The sequence below is a fragment of the Uranotaenia lowii genome, chromosome 2 (assembly GCF_029784155.1).
Source record: "Uranotaenia lowii strain MFRU-FL chromosome 2, ASM2978415v1, whole genome shotgun sequence".
Classification (NCBI taxonomy): Eukaryota; Metazoa; Arthropoda; class Insecta; order Diptera; family Culicidae; genus Uranotaenia; species Uranotaenia lowii.
Window position 1 is genome coordinate 109,947,375 of NC_073692.1, and position 12,776 is coordinate 109,960,150.

The 12,776-nt window shown below is 35.8% G+C and overlaps 1 protein-coding gene and 1 long non-coding RNA gene across 2 annotated transcripts; one reads left to right on the plus strand and one right to left on the minus strand.

Moving 5' to 3' along the window:
- Positions 1 to 658: 658 nt before the first annotated feature.
- LOC129749636 (probable GDP-L-fucose synthase) lies at positions 659 to 9,127 on the minus strand. The gene is made up of 4 exons (XM_055744668.1): positions 9,000 to 9,127; positions 1,402 to 1,645; positions 1,099 to 1,323; positions 659 to 1,033 (listed from the first exon to the last, which is right to left on the minus strand). The coding sequence occupies exons 1-4, from the start codon at positions 9,125 to 9,127 to the stop codon at positions 659 to 661; spliced, it is 972 nt and encodes a 323-aa protein (XP_055600643.1).
- Positions 9,128 to 11,527: 2,400 nt separating this feature from the next.
- On the plus strand, positions 11,528 to 12,765 carry LOC129741125 (uncharacterized). Its single transcript, XR_008736431.1, has 3 exons — positions 11,528 to 11,755; positions 12,415 to 12,558; positions 12,675 to 12,765. It is a non-coding gene; the product is annotated as an uncharacterized LOC129741125 (long non-coding RNA).
- The last annotated feature ends 11 nt before the right edge of the window (positions 12,766 to 12,776 follow it).

A 12,776-nucleotide genomic window follows, 5' to 3' on the forward strand; every position in this document is an offset into this window, starting at 1 on the left:
ACATGGGTCAAATTGCTATTAAAACCAGTTGCTTTTTTGAGCTTGCAAAATAGTTTTCACGTGTTTTATCATAGCTGTGAACAAGTTTGTATTTGTAAAATTCATCACAGCTATGCAGCAAACCTCTTGAAAGTTGACTCCAATAATGGCACGTCCTCCTGAAACGGCCCTGATTCGGTCCAACTATGAAAAATCAAAACTTTATTTTCAATTTTCTCTCCGTTAACAGCTTACTTAAAGAAAATTTTAGGTGAGATTAGAATCATAAGAAGTAGCTTTAACTATACTTTTTCAAAATTTTCATGAATAACATGATTTATGAGAGAACTATTGGTAAAAAGCTACAAGGTGGTCCAAAATATGTACCCGGTCCAAAATAAGTCCGTTACCCTATATGTCAGTTTATCAGAGAGAATACTTCAAAACCAAAAAGTATTCGAACTGAGTTTGATGTCCTAAATTCAAATCAAGTTTCAGTCTTGTCTATATTTGACGTTTGGTAATATCTCTAAGCGCAACTATCTCTTAAGAAATCGGTAATTTAAAAAATTCGAGAACATAATTGTTTGGATTGTTTAAAAAAAGCAAAAACATCTTTATTGAAAAACTTTTCCAGCAATTTATTTTCTCAAAAATGTCACATAAATAATCGGTTAAATCATTTTCTAGCAATTTCATAATTGTTCTGATACCACTGGACCGTCTGCTGGATAGCGATATCGAAATCGGTAAACCTAAAGTCCGGATACAGTCGTCTCAGCTTGGCATTGGAAGCCGTCTTTTTGTGCTGCCCGTCCGATTTGCTGGTATCGAACTCGATCCGACCCTTGAACTCGAATGCCCGCGCTATTGATTCGGCCAGCTGCGCGATGGTAATTTCTTCCGATTCATCTGGGATCAGGGAGATGGGTTCGATGCTGTCGTAGTTACGTAGCACCCAGATGATTAACTTGGCGAGATCGATTGAGTAGATGAACTGTCGCAGAGGTTTTCCCGTTCCCATAACGGTGAAAACTTTGTCCTCTGGAGATTTCTGAAAAATACAATTAAAAGAAATTATTCAACATTTTTCGATTTGAATTTTTAAAATCATCATACATCGCTTTGATCAAAATTGATTGTGGCATGCATTCTCTGAATCAAACCGGGAACCGCGTGGCTATGGTTGGGGTGAAAATTGTCATGAGGTCCAAAAATGTTGCAAGGTACGACCGAGGTAAACATGCTTCCGTATTGCAAATGGTAAGCTCGATTGGTGATATCGATAAGGCGCTTTGCGTAACCATATCCGAAATTGGAATCATGAGGTGGTCCATTGTGAATCTGCAAAATTAAAAAGTATTATGGGTTAATTCCAAAATAATTTACTGCTGAGAAATTACAAAACTAAAGTAAACTCACCATAGTTTCATCGATGGGGTAGCTAGTTTTGTCGGGAAAAATGCACGAGGATAAACAGGATACCACTTTTTGGACCTTGTGCTCATGGCTGAGCAGCAGTACATGGTCGTTGATGTAGATATTGCTTCTCAGGTAGCTCAGGTTTTTCTGCAAATGGTCGTACAAACCTCCTACCATGGCGGCCAGATGGATAACGTGCGTTGGCCGAGTTCGATCAAAAAGTGCCCGTGCCGACTCCAGGTTCCTAGAAAATAGAAAAATTCAAATTAACCCTCTTAAATACTTTATTTTTCAAGAAAACTTCATAGAAGTTTGTTTTTATGATTACAAAACACTTTTGTTCTACGAAAAACATTATCTCTGAGACATTTTCAAAGGTGATGGAAAGTGTGGAGATGAGATGAAGAATGTACAGAATAAAATTAAAAGTAATAAAAATAAATGAAACAAATATGTGGCAACACTGTAAGAGAAGCTTCAAGGTGGAAAATGAAAACGCAATCAGTTATTGGTCTAATCTTGTGAGAGACGAACGTGTAAAGCGATATTCTGAATTATGTTCAGATTAATCATCAGATCACGACAGAAAGTATTAGAGAAACATGATATATTAAAGAAAAAAGAATATAAGCTGTCAATATCATTATTTATAAAGAAAAGATAAAATAAGTTTTTCCGGTAGCTTTGTTGGTTCAATAGATTAGACTCAAAATAGATACAGTATAAAAATTTTGAAAGCAAGAGCTGATAGAACATACTGTTCCCTTGTGTAATGTTTCAAAAAATGGGTCCATTTCCGTTTTTTCATGTTTTTAAGCTTTTCTTAGCTATTGCTTTTGACAACTGTTGGCCAAACAGTTGCCATTAGTAGGGGAAAACTGTACAAGACGCACAAACGGGGTAAGATGGCCCATGCCATTATTTCTCAAAAATACGCTAACCTATTTGTTTTGGAACGAAGGAGCTCCGTTGAACCACCTTAACACCAGAAAAGGCCCAGTCAGGCTTCCGAAAAGTACAGCTTTGCTATGACAGCTTTTTTCTTACCAAACAAACTGTCTCGGTTTTCCTTACAACTCGGTTCGCTGCTGTACCGTCGATAACGAATCGTAATGCTTAGGCTACATCGCACACGTGCGAGATCCCAGGCTGTATCTGAACAATCGGCTCAAAGCATGCGTTGCCGAAAATGTTGTGCTTTAAGCTGTAGCGAACCCAACCGACAGTTCGGTTTTTATCCCTTCATGCCTCCTGTTTCGAAAATAATTTCATCCAACTGTCGGCTGCAGGGCGTGACAGTTTAGGGCAGGACTGTCACGGGTGACTGTCGTGCCCATACCGTACCCATGCCCGATCGTATGCGCTGCTGCTCAGTTCGAACAGATCGAACGGGCCATCTATTCGCACCGAGCAGCAGCATACGACCGAGGAAAACGCGATGTGTGGTGCCGGTGCAGGTTAGGCGAAATGGGAAGGGGAGGGTGGTTGGGGTGATCACCACCCGCAGTAGCTTCAAGCAAAAGGAAAATTCATACGTTCGTTCGAAACTATCTCGGCCCGAGCGGTCTCGGCTACAGTCGGACGGAGTAAGTAGTACTGTCATGCGAAATTCAACGCATTGAAAACTGTCACGAAGATTTTCCCAAAACTGTCACGAAGCTTAAAAAACTTTCATACCCATGAACAAACTCTCGCATGAGGTAAAACAAGGCATCGCTGTACATCGCACGACCACTCCTTTTAAAACTGTCGAGGAAGAAATATTCGGGAAGCTTTCATCGAGGTGCATGTGCGACATTTGCAAGTATACTGTCGTTCGCCAGTACTTTTCGGAAGCCTGGGCCCAGTAGCAACATGGCGATGCTGCGCGCATTAACGGCGGTAATGCGCGCCAAAATCATCGGTTTATCTCGGACACGAAGAGATTTTTCCAAAGGATCGAGCCACTGTCGATACTTAGCTCGGTCTCTTTTTCCAACCAACCACCAACGGAGACGGATCACGGTAACAACTCGGAGGCCCGAGCGGCCAAGTCAGAGGCCAGCATGGCCAATAGTCAGTTTGTGTCAGAAGTACTTTTGAATGTCTAAATTGTTTAAGTCTAAGTTGTTTAAAGTCAATATACAGTCCACTAAGTTTGTAATGTTTTGAGAATGAGTGCGTTTTTTTATTCGGTAAATAAATTCTGATGCTATCGATCCTGCCATCAGGGGCGATTCTGAACACTATTGATTTGACTCGTGTTCTTCTTTATTTTTATTGTGTCAAACAAGCATTTCTAAGGCGAAAATTTTATAAAAACGGATTTAAATGGAAGAATCGGAAAGATTTATTGAATCTATTCTACATTTTCTACAGGTAAGAGAATCTGAAAAACATGAGAAAACTGAAAGTGGACTCCGTTGTTCTTGGTTGACGTGTTTTCGATCTAACAAAAATATTGGAAGTTAGGTTTCCGAATTTTTAGTTAAAACTATTCTGGATTTTTTTTTTTTTTTGAAAAAAGTTATCCTAAGTTACATAGGAGAAGTTCACATATCCTGTCTAAAGGAGGGGTTGAGATAAACGACAACAAACCTAAAAATATATATGTACACTTTTTACTTTTCAGTAAAGTTGAAATATCTCAGATATTTAGGAAACAATATTAACTTTCAAAGGACCAACGTGTGGTTACACTAAGGACCGTCGAGAAAAAATAGTGGGAACGCCAGATCTTAAGCTTTATGTCTCAGGAACTACTGAGTCTACAAATTTTATTTGTCATGCAAATCTATTTTCTTCTGTTTCAGCATTTTAAATTAGATATCGAAATTAAGTGATAACTTTTTCTGTTGAATTATATTTTTCTCCTCAATGTGATTTTCTAACGTACCTACAACATGATGTAGAAAAAATGCACAGCTATTGTATGTTCTTCAATTTTCATATTCAGACAAACAATATCATTAGGAAGAGTTTATAATTCAATTTGAATTAATGTTTTGAGTCAAACAGTATCTGCCAATATTTAGAAAAACCGACAGCTCACTTCAATACGAGTTAGAGAAAACTCCTACAAAATGTATAAAGTCTGTTTCACATAGAATCTGGTCGCATCTGTTCATTTACTGCAGCGCCCCTAGTTGTCGAATCTATTGACAGTGTTTTGATTCGGATGGTTTGTTTACTTAGTGGTGACAATTTCATCGAGATTAAAGCAGTCAGTCAAAAGTTATCGACGATGGAACGCGAAAAGCGAGAGAAAATTCTGCACACTCACGTAGAGAAACCGACGTGGTCAGGGGTAAAGATCGCGAAATTCCTGAAATATCCAAAATCGACTGTAAATTCGGTGCTTCAACGTTACCGGGAGACCCTTATGGTGGATCGAGCAAAACAAACCAGGCGTAAATGTGGAACATATGACCGGAAGCTGCGAGCAAAGGTAATTCGATCAGTTCACAATAATCCTGGAATCTCCTTGCGTGATTTGGCTAAAAAAGTTCAAGACGAACCACAGTACAGCTCGACGAATTTGTTTGCGAGAAGGCTTGCAGTCGTATCATGCAAGCAAACACCCCAACAGGACGCTGAAACAAAACCTGGTTGTCAAAACCAGGGCAAGGAAGTTGTACGAGAAAGTGTTGACCAAGTAAAACGGATGCATTTTGATGGACGACGAAACTTACGTCAAAATGTATTTTGGACAAATACCCGGTAACAGATTTTACCTTGCGAAGCGTAAATGGAATGTTGCGGGTAGATTCAAGTTTGTTTTCACAGATAAATTTGCTCGTAAGTTGATGATTTGGCAAGGGATCTGTAGTTGTGGGAAGAAGACTAAGATTTTCATCACTGGGGACACAATAAATGGAAATGTTTACAAAGAAGAATGTCTCCAGAAGAGGGTTATGCCATTCATTCGGTCCCACAAAGGTCCGGTGATGTTCTGGCCGGACCTGACAAGCTGCCACTACAGCCGGGATGTCGTTAAGCGGTATAAGGAGAACAAGATCGAATTTGTTGAAAAAAGTATCAATCCACCAAACTGTCCGGATTTTCGTCCCATCGAGAAATACACAAACTGAAGAAATGTGGCAGAACCATGAAAAAACCCGCTCAAATGAAAAAGTGGTGGAACAAGATGGCGAATGAGGTTACCAGCCGTACTGTGCAGAAAATGATGGGTGGTATCTTTACTGGCATTAGCCACAAATTTAGAAGAATAACATTCCTTTACAAAAATTTTCGATAGAATTCTTATCTCGTCACCACCTGAAAACGAACCGACAATTCTCATCGAAAATCGTTGCCAGAGTGCGTAGAATAACATGGAGAAAAAATAAGATTGTTGTTCTAATTATTTCACCTGGTTTTACCAATAATCAAAGCGTAGTTGCGCTTACCAATTATAAATATACATACATAATAGATTTTACTACAAACTGATAATTGAACTTAATAGATTCAACTGTAATAATATAATTGATTCAATGGTAAATGATACATTCAACTTCAATTGTATTATTGATTCGATGCATTCAACTATAAATATAACAGATTCCACTATACATTTCTGCTTGACCTCTCACATTTCACTTTAAATTTTATAGATTCAATTGTAATGGTATACCAATGGCCAAACAGGAGATAATTAGAAAAGGAGGTATAATTAAACAGCACATTTGCTTATTTAGATCAAATTGTGAAAAAAATTTTACTCCCTTCAGGTTAAATCTAGACAGAAGCGGCGGCAACTGAATTGTAATCAAAGGAAACGTTGCCGCTGGAGGAACCGGTAATAGACATCCTGGTTGGCTAGCACCGATTTACGTTTCATCGGGAAGCAGAAATGGTTGGACAGTGCCAAAACCCGAACAAATCATTATCATATTATTGTTGTTATCAAAATCTTTTTTGTGCTTACAAATAAATAGAATGTGTATAGATCCAAAATGAAAATAATAATTAACACAGGAAAACTACGAAGAAAAAACAATCATAATATATACATAGTTGACTGCTTAAAATCAATCTTAGAAGTATAATTGATTCAATCATATTTGTAAATAAATCAACCGTAGCTGCATAGATGAATCTACAATATATTTAGTTGAATGCTCAACTTCAATCAGTCTATATGGTTGAATTTATTATATTTATGGTTGAAACAATCATACAATTGTAGTTGAAGCTATCATATTTATAATTTAATTCCATAAAACCAATCATACAAATAGAGTTGAATATTTAATAAATATAGTTGTTTGAGAATCAATCATCAATATGATTGAATATAGGTGAAATATGGTTAAAAAAACTATACTTTTTTCACCTGAAGGGCCAAATAGCATCATAGCATCGGTGATAGATTATCCCCGGCTGTTTCGAAACGCGGTGATAGAAAACTGAAAAGTCTATTTACACATCGATAGATCCGTTCTGAGTTTAAGGGAGCTTATCTGAGCGATCAATTGGGGCAACATGCAACAATTTCCAACTTCAATGGCTTCTAAAAACCATTTATTCACCACAGTTAATCGTATCCCTTATGCATCAAAAGTTTTAAGGCTGATGGGACAACAAATTGGCGTTGTTAGAAAAATTATTGGTTTCTTTAGTTATTTTCTAAAAACATGCGATTTTCACCCTCCTTAGAAAACGGGATAACTTACAACAAACTTTATTTTTAAAGAAAAATTTAATGAACACTTATGAAAATTTATAGTTTATAATATATTTGCGATGCCTTAAAGACCATTACGCATGAAAACAGCAATTGCAGTAATTTTTTGGCCTGTAAAAACTAATTTGCACATTTTTTTCTGAAAATAAGAATGCTGCATACATTTCGGGGTTAAATAATACTACGAAAAATTTTACGAGCTGAAACCATAAAAATAAATGTTGGGATGAATGAAATTTCAATGTTTACAAACGCGTGATGCAAAATATTCATATTTTCAGCACATGGAAACGAAATTTACAAGGTGTTCCTTTAATTTGCGTTTTGTTGCATTTACCCAAGTAACCAAAAGTTCCATAGAATGGTCTCTTAGAAGCTTACTCAGCCCTGATTGAAGGCTTTATAGCGTTCTACTCAGCTGAAATTTTAAGTTCTTATTGATTCTTTTAAGTTCCATAAACAAAGCTGAATAGAAGGCTATTCAGCTTCAAATGAAACTTTAAAAAAAATCTTGCAAAAATAAAGCGTTCTAAAGTCGTTTTATACTTTTAATTATGATTATCTTTAATCTTTATTTATTATTTATATTTGTTTCTATTTTCAACAATTTTAAACTTACTTGAAAAATTTTCCTGCATGGAGATTTGAACCTGAACCTGTGGAATGAAAGCTGAGCACGTTACCTTTGAATAAAAAGTCTGAACAAGTAGCATATGTATAACATATTTGTGCGTTCTAAGTGCATTAAAAAGTTCTGATATCAATTCGGCTTATCGTGCTTCGTTATGAACTTCTTGCGAACTATTTGATTCCATGTGGAACTCCTTACGAACTTTTTGGTTCCATGTTGAACTTCTTACGAACTTTTTGGTTCCATGCGGAACTTCCATGGAACTTCAATGCGAATTGAGTTATGTCAAAATTTTCAAATAGTTTGTTAACATTCTCTTGGAAAATTTATTACCGTCGCCGGCTATTGGAAAAAAAATGGAATGAGGAAAAAATATTACATAAGTAAGTACATAGAACTACATAAGAAAATAATATTATGAGAATATTTCACTAATTAAAAGTTAAATTTCAGCACCAGCTTTCCTTGAACCAGAGTTGTCAAACGCAAACCCTTTAGTTTTGGAACATCAAAGAACCTTTCTTAATTGGCAACAGTTCGATCTATCATGTTCATTCAGAAGTTTTCCCTAAAAAAGTTGCTTTATCCCTACGTCGATAGTGAGTTGGACAAAAATAAGTGGAGGGAGAAACATAAATAAAGTTAAAATTATTTGGGAAATGCATATTAATCAGTTTGAAAATAAGTTTGTAATTTATATAAAAATTTGCTTCCATATTTATATGTGTACTTTGCACAATTGAGTCGAAAAAGTTGGAGTGTAAATAAAAGGAAAATTTAATTAAGAATTCGACGAAAAAATTAATTTTCAATCCATAGTTATTTTGAAGCACCTGAAACATTTTTTTTTTCTTCAAACATTAGTTGAACGTGTTCCAAGAACGCTTAACTGAATCAGAATCTATCAGAATGGGGGTAGGCTTAATAGCGGCACGTTATCCAACATGTCCCGCTTTTGCGGTACGTATGGCAACCCTAGATTTTTTTTGAAGTTCAAAATGCTATCGAATACTTTCAGTACCGCATGAAAAAAAAATTTCCTGCACTTTCAGTTGCTTTTTTACATCATTGTTATGAAGACAACGAACCAATCTCTTAATCACTTCATCAAACCTAGTCACTCACAAAACAGTTTAACATGTTCACATAGGAACTTCCAGTACCTTGGCACGTGTTTTCTCAAACGGAGCGTTTGAGCATTTGCACTCTTGGGATCCTAACATTGCATTGGTAGACCACATGAGTATTTTAGTTTACATACATATATGGCATATGGCTATCAAATATGAGAAAACTTACGTTAAATCTGCATCTTTGGTGCCAACAAAAATCCATTCCTCATCAGCTGGTTTTTCTTCCTTGATAACTGATTGGATAGCTTTCCCAACTAGTCCCGTTCCTCCAGTTACTAAAACTACTTTCGCCATATTTGAGAGCACGTTTTGGTTTTCAACTGGCTGCTTTGAGGTTTATATTGCTTCACAACACTCACAAGTTCAATTTTGATTAGTAGTTCCTCCCACTAGATAACTCTATTTAAATAGTTAAACAAACTATTCACAAATTAAAATTTTCACAACTCTTTAGTAAAATTAAGTTCCAAAAGAAAATTTTCACCTGATCCCCTTCTAAACTCGTAGCAGTTATCAGCCCAGTGGTCAAATGTTATCTAATCCAGCGTGCCGAAATTCGGCGGCCGCGATCTTTTTGGATACATGCTTCTAAAATCCAACTGTTTCCTGTGACGGATGAGTAAATTAAGTGGTTCGGTCGGACACGTTTGGTTGCCCCCTAACTAGACCAATGTACTCCTCGTTTAACTGTTTCTTTGGTATCAAGGTGCCAAAAGTTGGCTCAGTGAGGTTCTTCCATTCAATCTTCGTAGTTTTCTGTGTTTTAATATTAAAAATGTATAATTGGGTTAGATTTTTTTCACCCAAAGTTGGAAATGTTTATTTTTTTGTTAATTTACCATCTTTCGTTCCAAGTAAAGTTCGATGAAAAAATCTTTACATTCAACTTCAATCAAAGAAGTTCTTTACATAGTTTAGAACATATGCACAAAACCTTCACTTAAAGAAATTTCGGGTAGGTAATGGCAATGATTTGAAATGGTTTTTTGTCATAAACGAACGGCCAAGCACGTGTTCATCCATCCATGATTTGATGTTAAGGCATATGTACTAAAAGGGAAAAAGAAATAAAAATGACTCTGATTGCGATTCCGACCAAAGCTGAGAAATGATAACGAGTGTTACAGTTTGGTGAACCCGAAAAGTAATGACCCAAGGCGTATTTGGTGTATTATTCTTTTATTGAACCCAAACCTTAGCAAAGCAATAGATATTGGCTGGAAAGTAAATTTGAACTGGAGTCTTGGTATTAAAATGCGGTTTAGTTAGGAAAACTTTTTATCAATTTGCATCTTGGGAAATTTCCTGGAGAAAATCAAGTTTGATCCATATTTATTGATCTGCTAGTTAGAAGTGCTAATTGGATCACTAATTTAAAGTGCTGCATAAATCCAGGGGTAAAGACAATTGAATGGAAATTCTGCTCTTTTTTATGATTCCACAACGAATTGAGATCCATCATCTTATGGTATCAATCTTCAGAACATTTCACGATACTCTCTTATTCCATTCCATTTATATACAAAGTCCATGTCACCACGATTAATTGTCGTGCTGTACGATCTACGCTTTTCGGTAAATTTGAACTCTATAGAGTTTATAAACTTGTCGATAAAATGATATGAAATGTGATAAAATGATAATATGAAAATGGGATCTAGTATCTTGATTTAAATTTTATTCATCCAGATTTATTAGCGATAATTTCATAACTCTCTACTGCATACGAGACCATATACAGATCCCGTTCGTTTGTAGCTACATTAAATTTTGGCAACATTCGCTTTTGGCAGAACATCGGTTTTTAGAAACAGTTAGAAACAACATAACCTTTTTGTTTTCGTTATAACTGGACCAATTAATTTTAGACAAACACCATAAATACGTTTTTATGTTATGAAATGGTGATAAAATGCAACAATAAAAACCATAGATTTTTTTTAACTTCAAAAAGTACTCAAAAATGACAAATAGATGGAAAATTCAAAAAGGTTAAAAACAAATTCAAACAAAAGACTGAAAATGACAAATTACAACTAAAAAATGATGAAGATTGACAAAAAAAGCAAATATGACAAAGGGAAATAAACATTATCAACAAAAAAAAAGTGGAAAATGTATCAAAAACATGATGAAAAACATAAAAAATGACTACAGGAAATTGACTAAAAATAACGTTTTTGATATTAACATTAGTTATTTTGTAAAAATAACTGAAAAAAGATGAGTAAAAAACCGTTCGATTTTGGCAACACAAAATGTACGGGATGTTGCCAAAATCGAACGGGATCTGTACCTATTTCATTGAAGATTATTTTTCACATTTTAAGCTTAATTCAGTATATCGTAAAAGATTTCAATCAATTTTAATGCATCAAAAATTACTTCTTATCAATTTCTTACACTATTTGAACTGTAAAACTATTGTACAACCAATTTTTTTGTCATAAATTTTTTGGTCGGCTAAGTTATTTCCGTTGACGGCTTTTTTTCTCATGGTGGTGGTGATAATTTTTTGCAATTTTTTTTTTTTTGTATCATTTGCATGCATGTACACTTTCCTTGCATACCTATCGGGCGCTTATGTCATGCCCGTTTAGTTAAGACACCAACCTTTATGGGAGATATTTGAAGAAACGAATAGTAACGCCATTACGTTTCCATCGACGTGTTTATTTTGAATCTAACAAAAAAATCATCACGTCAACAATAACAAAACCTTTCCAAAATCCGCTCGGATCACACCGTAACCGTGAAGTGAAGTGCCCCGAAGATTGTGTACTGAGCTACGAAGACCCAATCGCAAATCGTGTTTCTGCTGCCTTGTCACAACTCTATTTTGGTGCAAGATTCGCTCCGCTGGTCCATAACAAAACAGCTCTTCTGGAAGACGCGTTCCCGAAATTTAGGCCGGTAAAATAGGTAAGTTGAATCATTGCAGTAAGCTCTTTTAATATTAATGCCACTTTTACTTTCGCTTGTTGAGTTTGAATCTGGTCTTTGTCGGGGATTCATTGAAACTTTTAAATTTATGCGTTTTTCTATTAACGTGGCTTCCCACTAACGACCTGAGTTGCTGGGCTGTGACGAATTCGAAAAAAAATATAACTGAACTGATGCAACAACTGTAAACTTCCAGTTACAACTTTGTTCTTAAATATTATAAAAACATATTCATAATATCAGAAGAATAAAGAAAAAAATATAGATAGGTTCTTCAATTATTCGGATAATGGGTAATAATTAAAAAAAAACTATTTAATATCTCATTGCATCATTGGTTCATCAGAAGCTAGAAAGTTACCGCTTTCAACCAATAACACTCAACTACTGGCTCTTGGAAATGGATTCATCGAGCAAACTATTTTTAAAATCATACCTGATTCATAAGCCAGCAAAGTTTTCCGCTTGGTTTACCATCGAGTATTGTTAGAGATCTCCTTTTCGTCGCTGTGGGTTTTTCGGATCGATTTATAAAAAAAATCCTCGATTCATTAGTCCAACTTGTCCTATAACATGGTTTCAAATATTGCATAACAAAACATTAGCAATTTGGCATTTAATTTGAATATGATTTCCAGAACTGGAAACGTAATCATGGCAAAGACTGTGTTGGTAACCGGCGGAACGGGCCTGGTGGGAAAAGCAATCGAAGCTGTCATCAAGGAGGAAAATCCGTCAGATGAGAAGTGGATTTTTGTGGGATCCAAGGAAGCTGACCTCACGTGAGTATTTCAACGATAATTTTCAAGATGTCCCTTTTTTTTCGTGATTTTTAATTATTTCTGTTCGATTTCGTGTAACAAATTTTCTACTGTTGATTGATTCTTCCCAAATCAAGGGATCTAGCGAGCACCCGGCTATTGTTTGAACGTTACCAGCCAACGCATGTGGTTCATCTGGCAGCCATGGTTGGAGGATTGTTTCACAACATGTCCAACAA

What these genes read in the sequence shown, in the direction of transcription:
- LOC129749636 (XM_055744668.1), bottom strand. Translation starts at nt 9,127, where the DNA reads ATGGCGAAAGTAGTTTTAGTAACTGGAGGAACGGGACTAGTTGGGAAA. An exon ending in ACCAAAGATGCAGATTTAAC is followed by an intron (nt 1,646 to 8,999) that starts GTAAGTTTTCTC and finishes TCTATTTTCTAG; the next exon opens with GAACCTGGAGTCGGCACGGG. An exon ending in TCAATTTTGATCAAAGCGAT is followed by an intron (nt 1,034 to 1,098) that starts GTATGATGATTT and finishes TGTATTTTTCAG; the next exon opens with AAATCTCCAGAGGACAAAGT.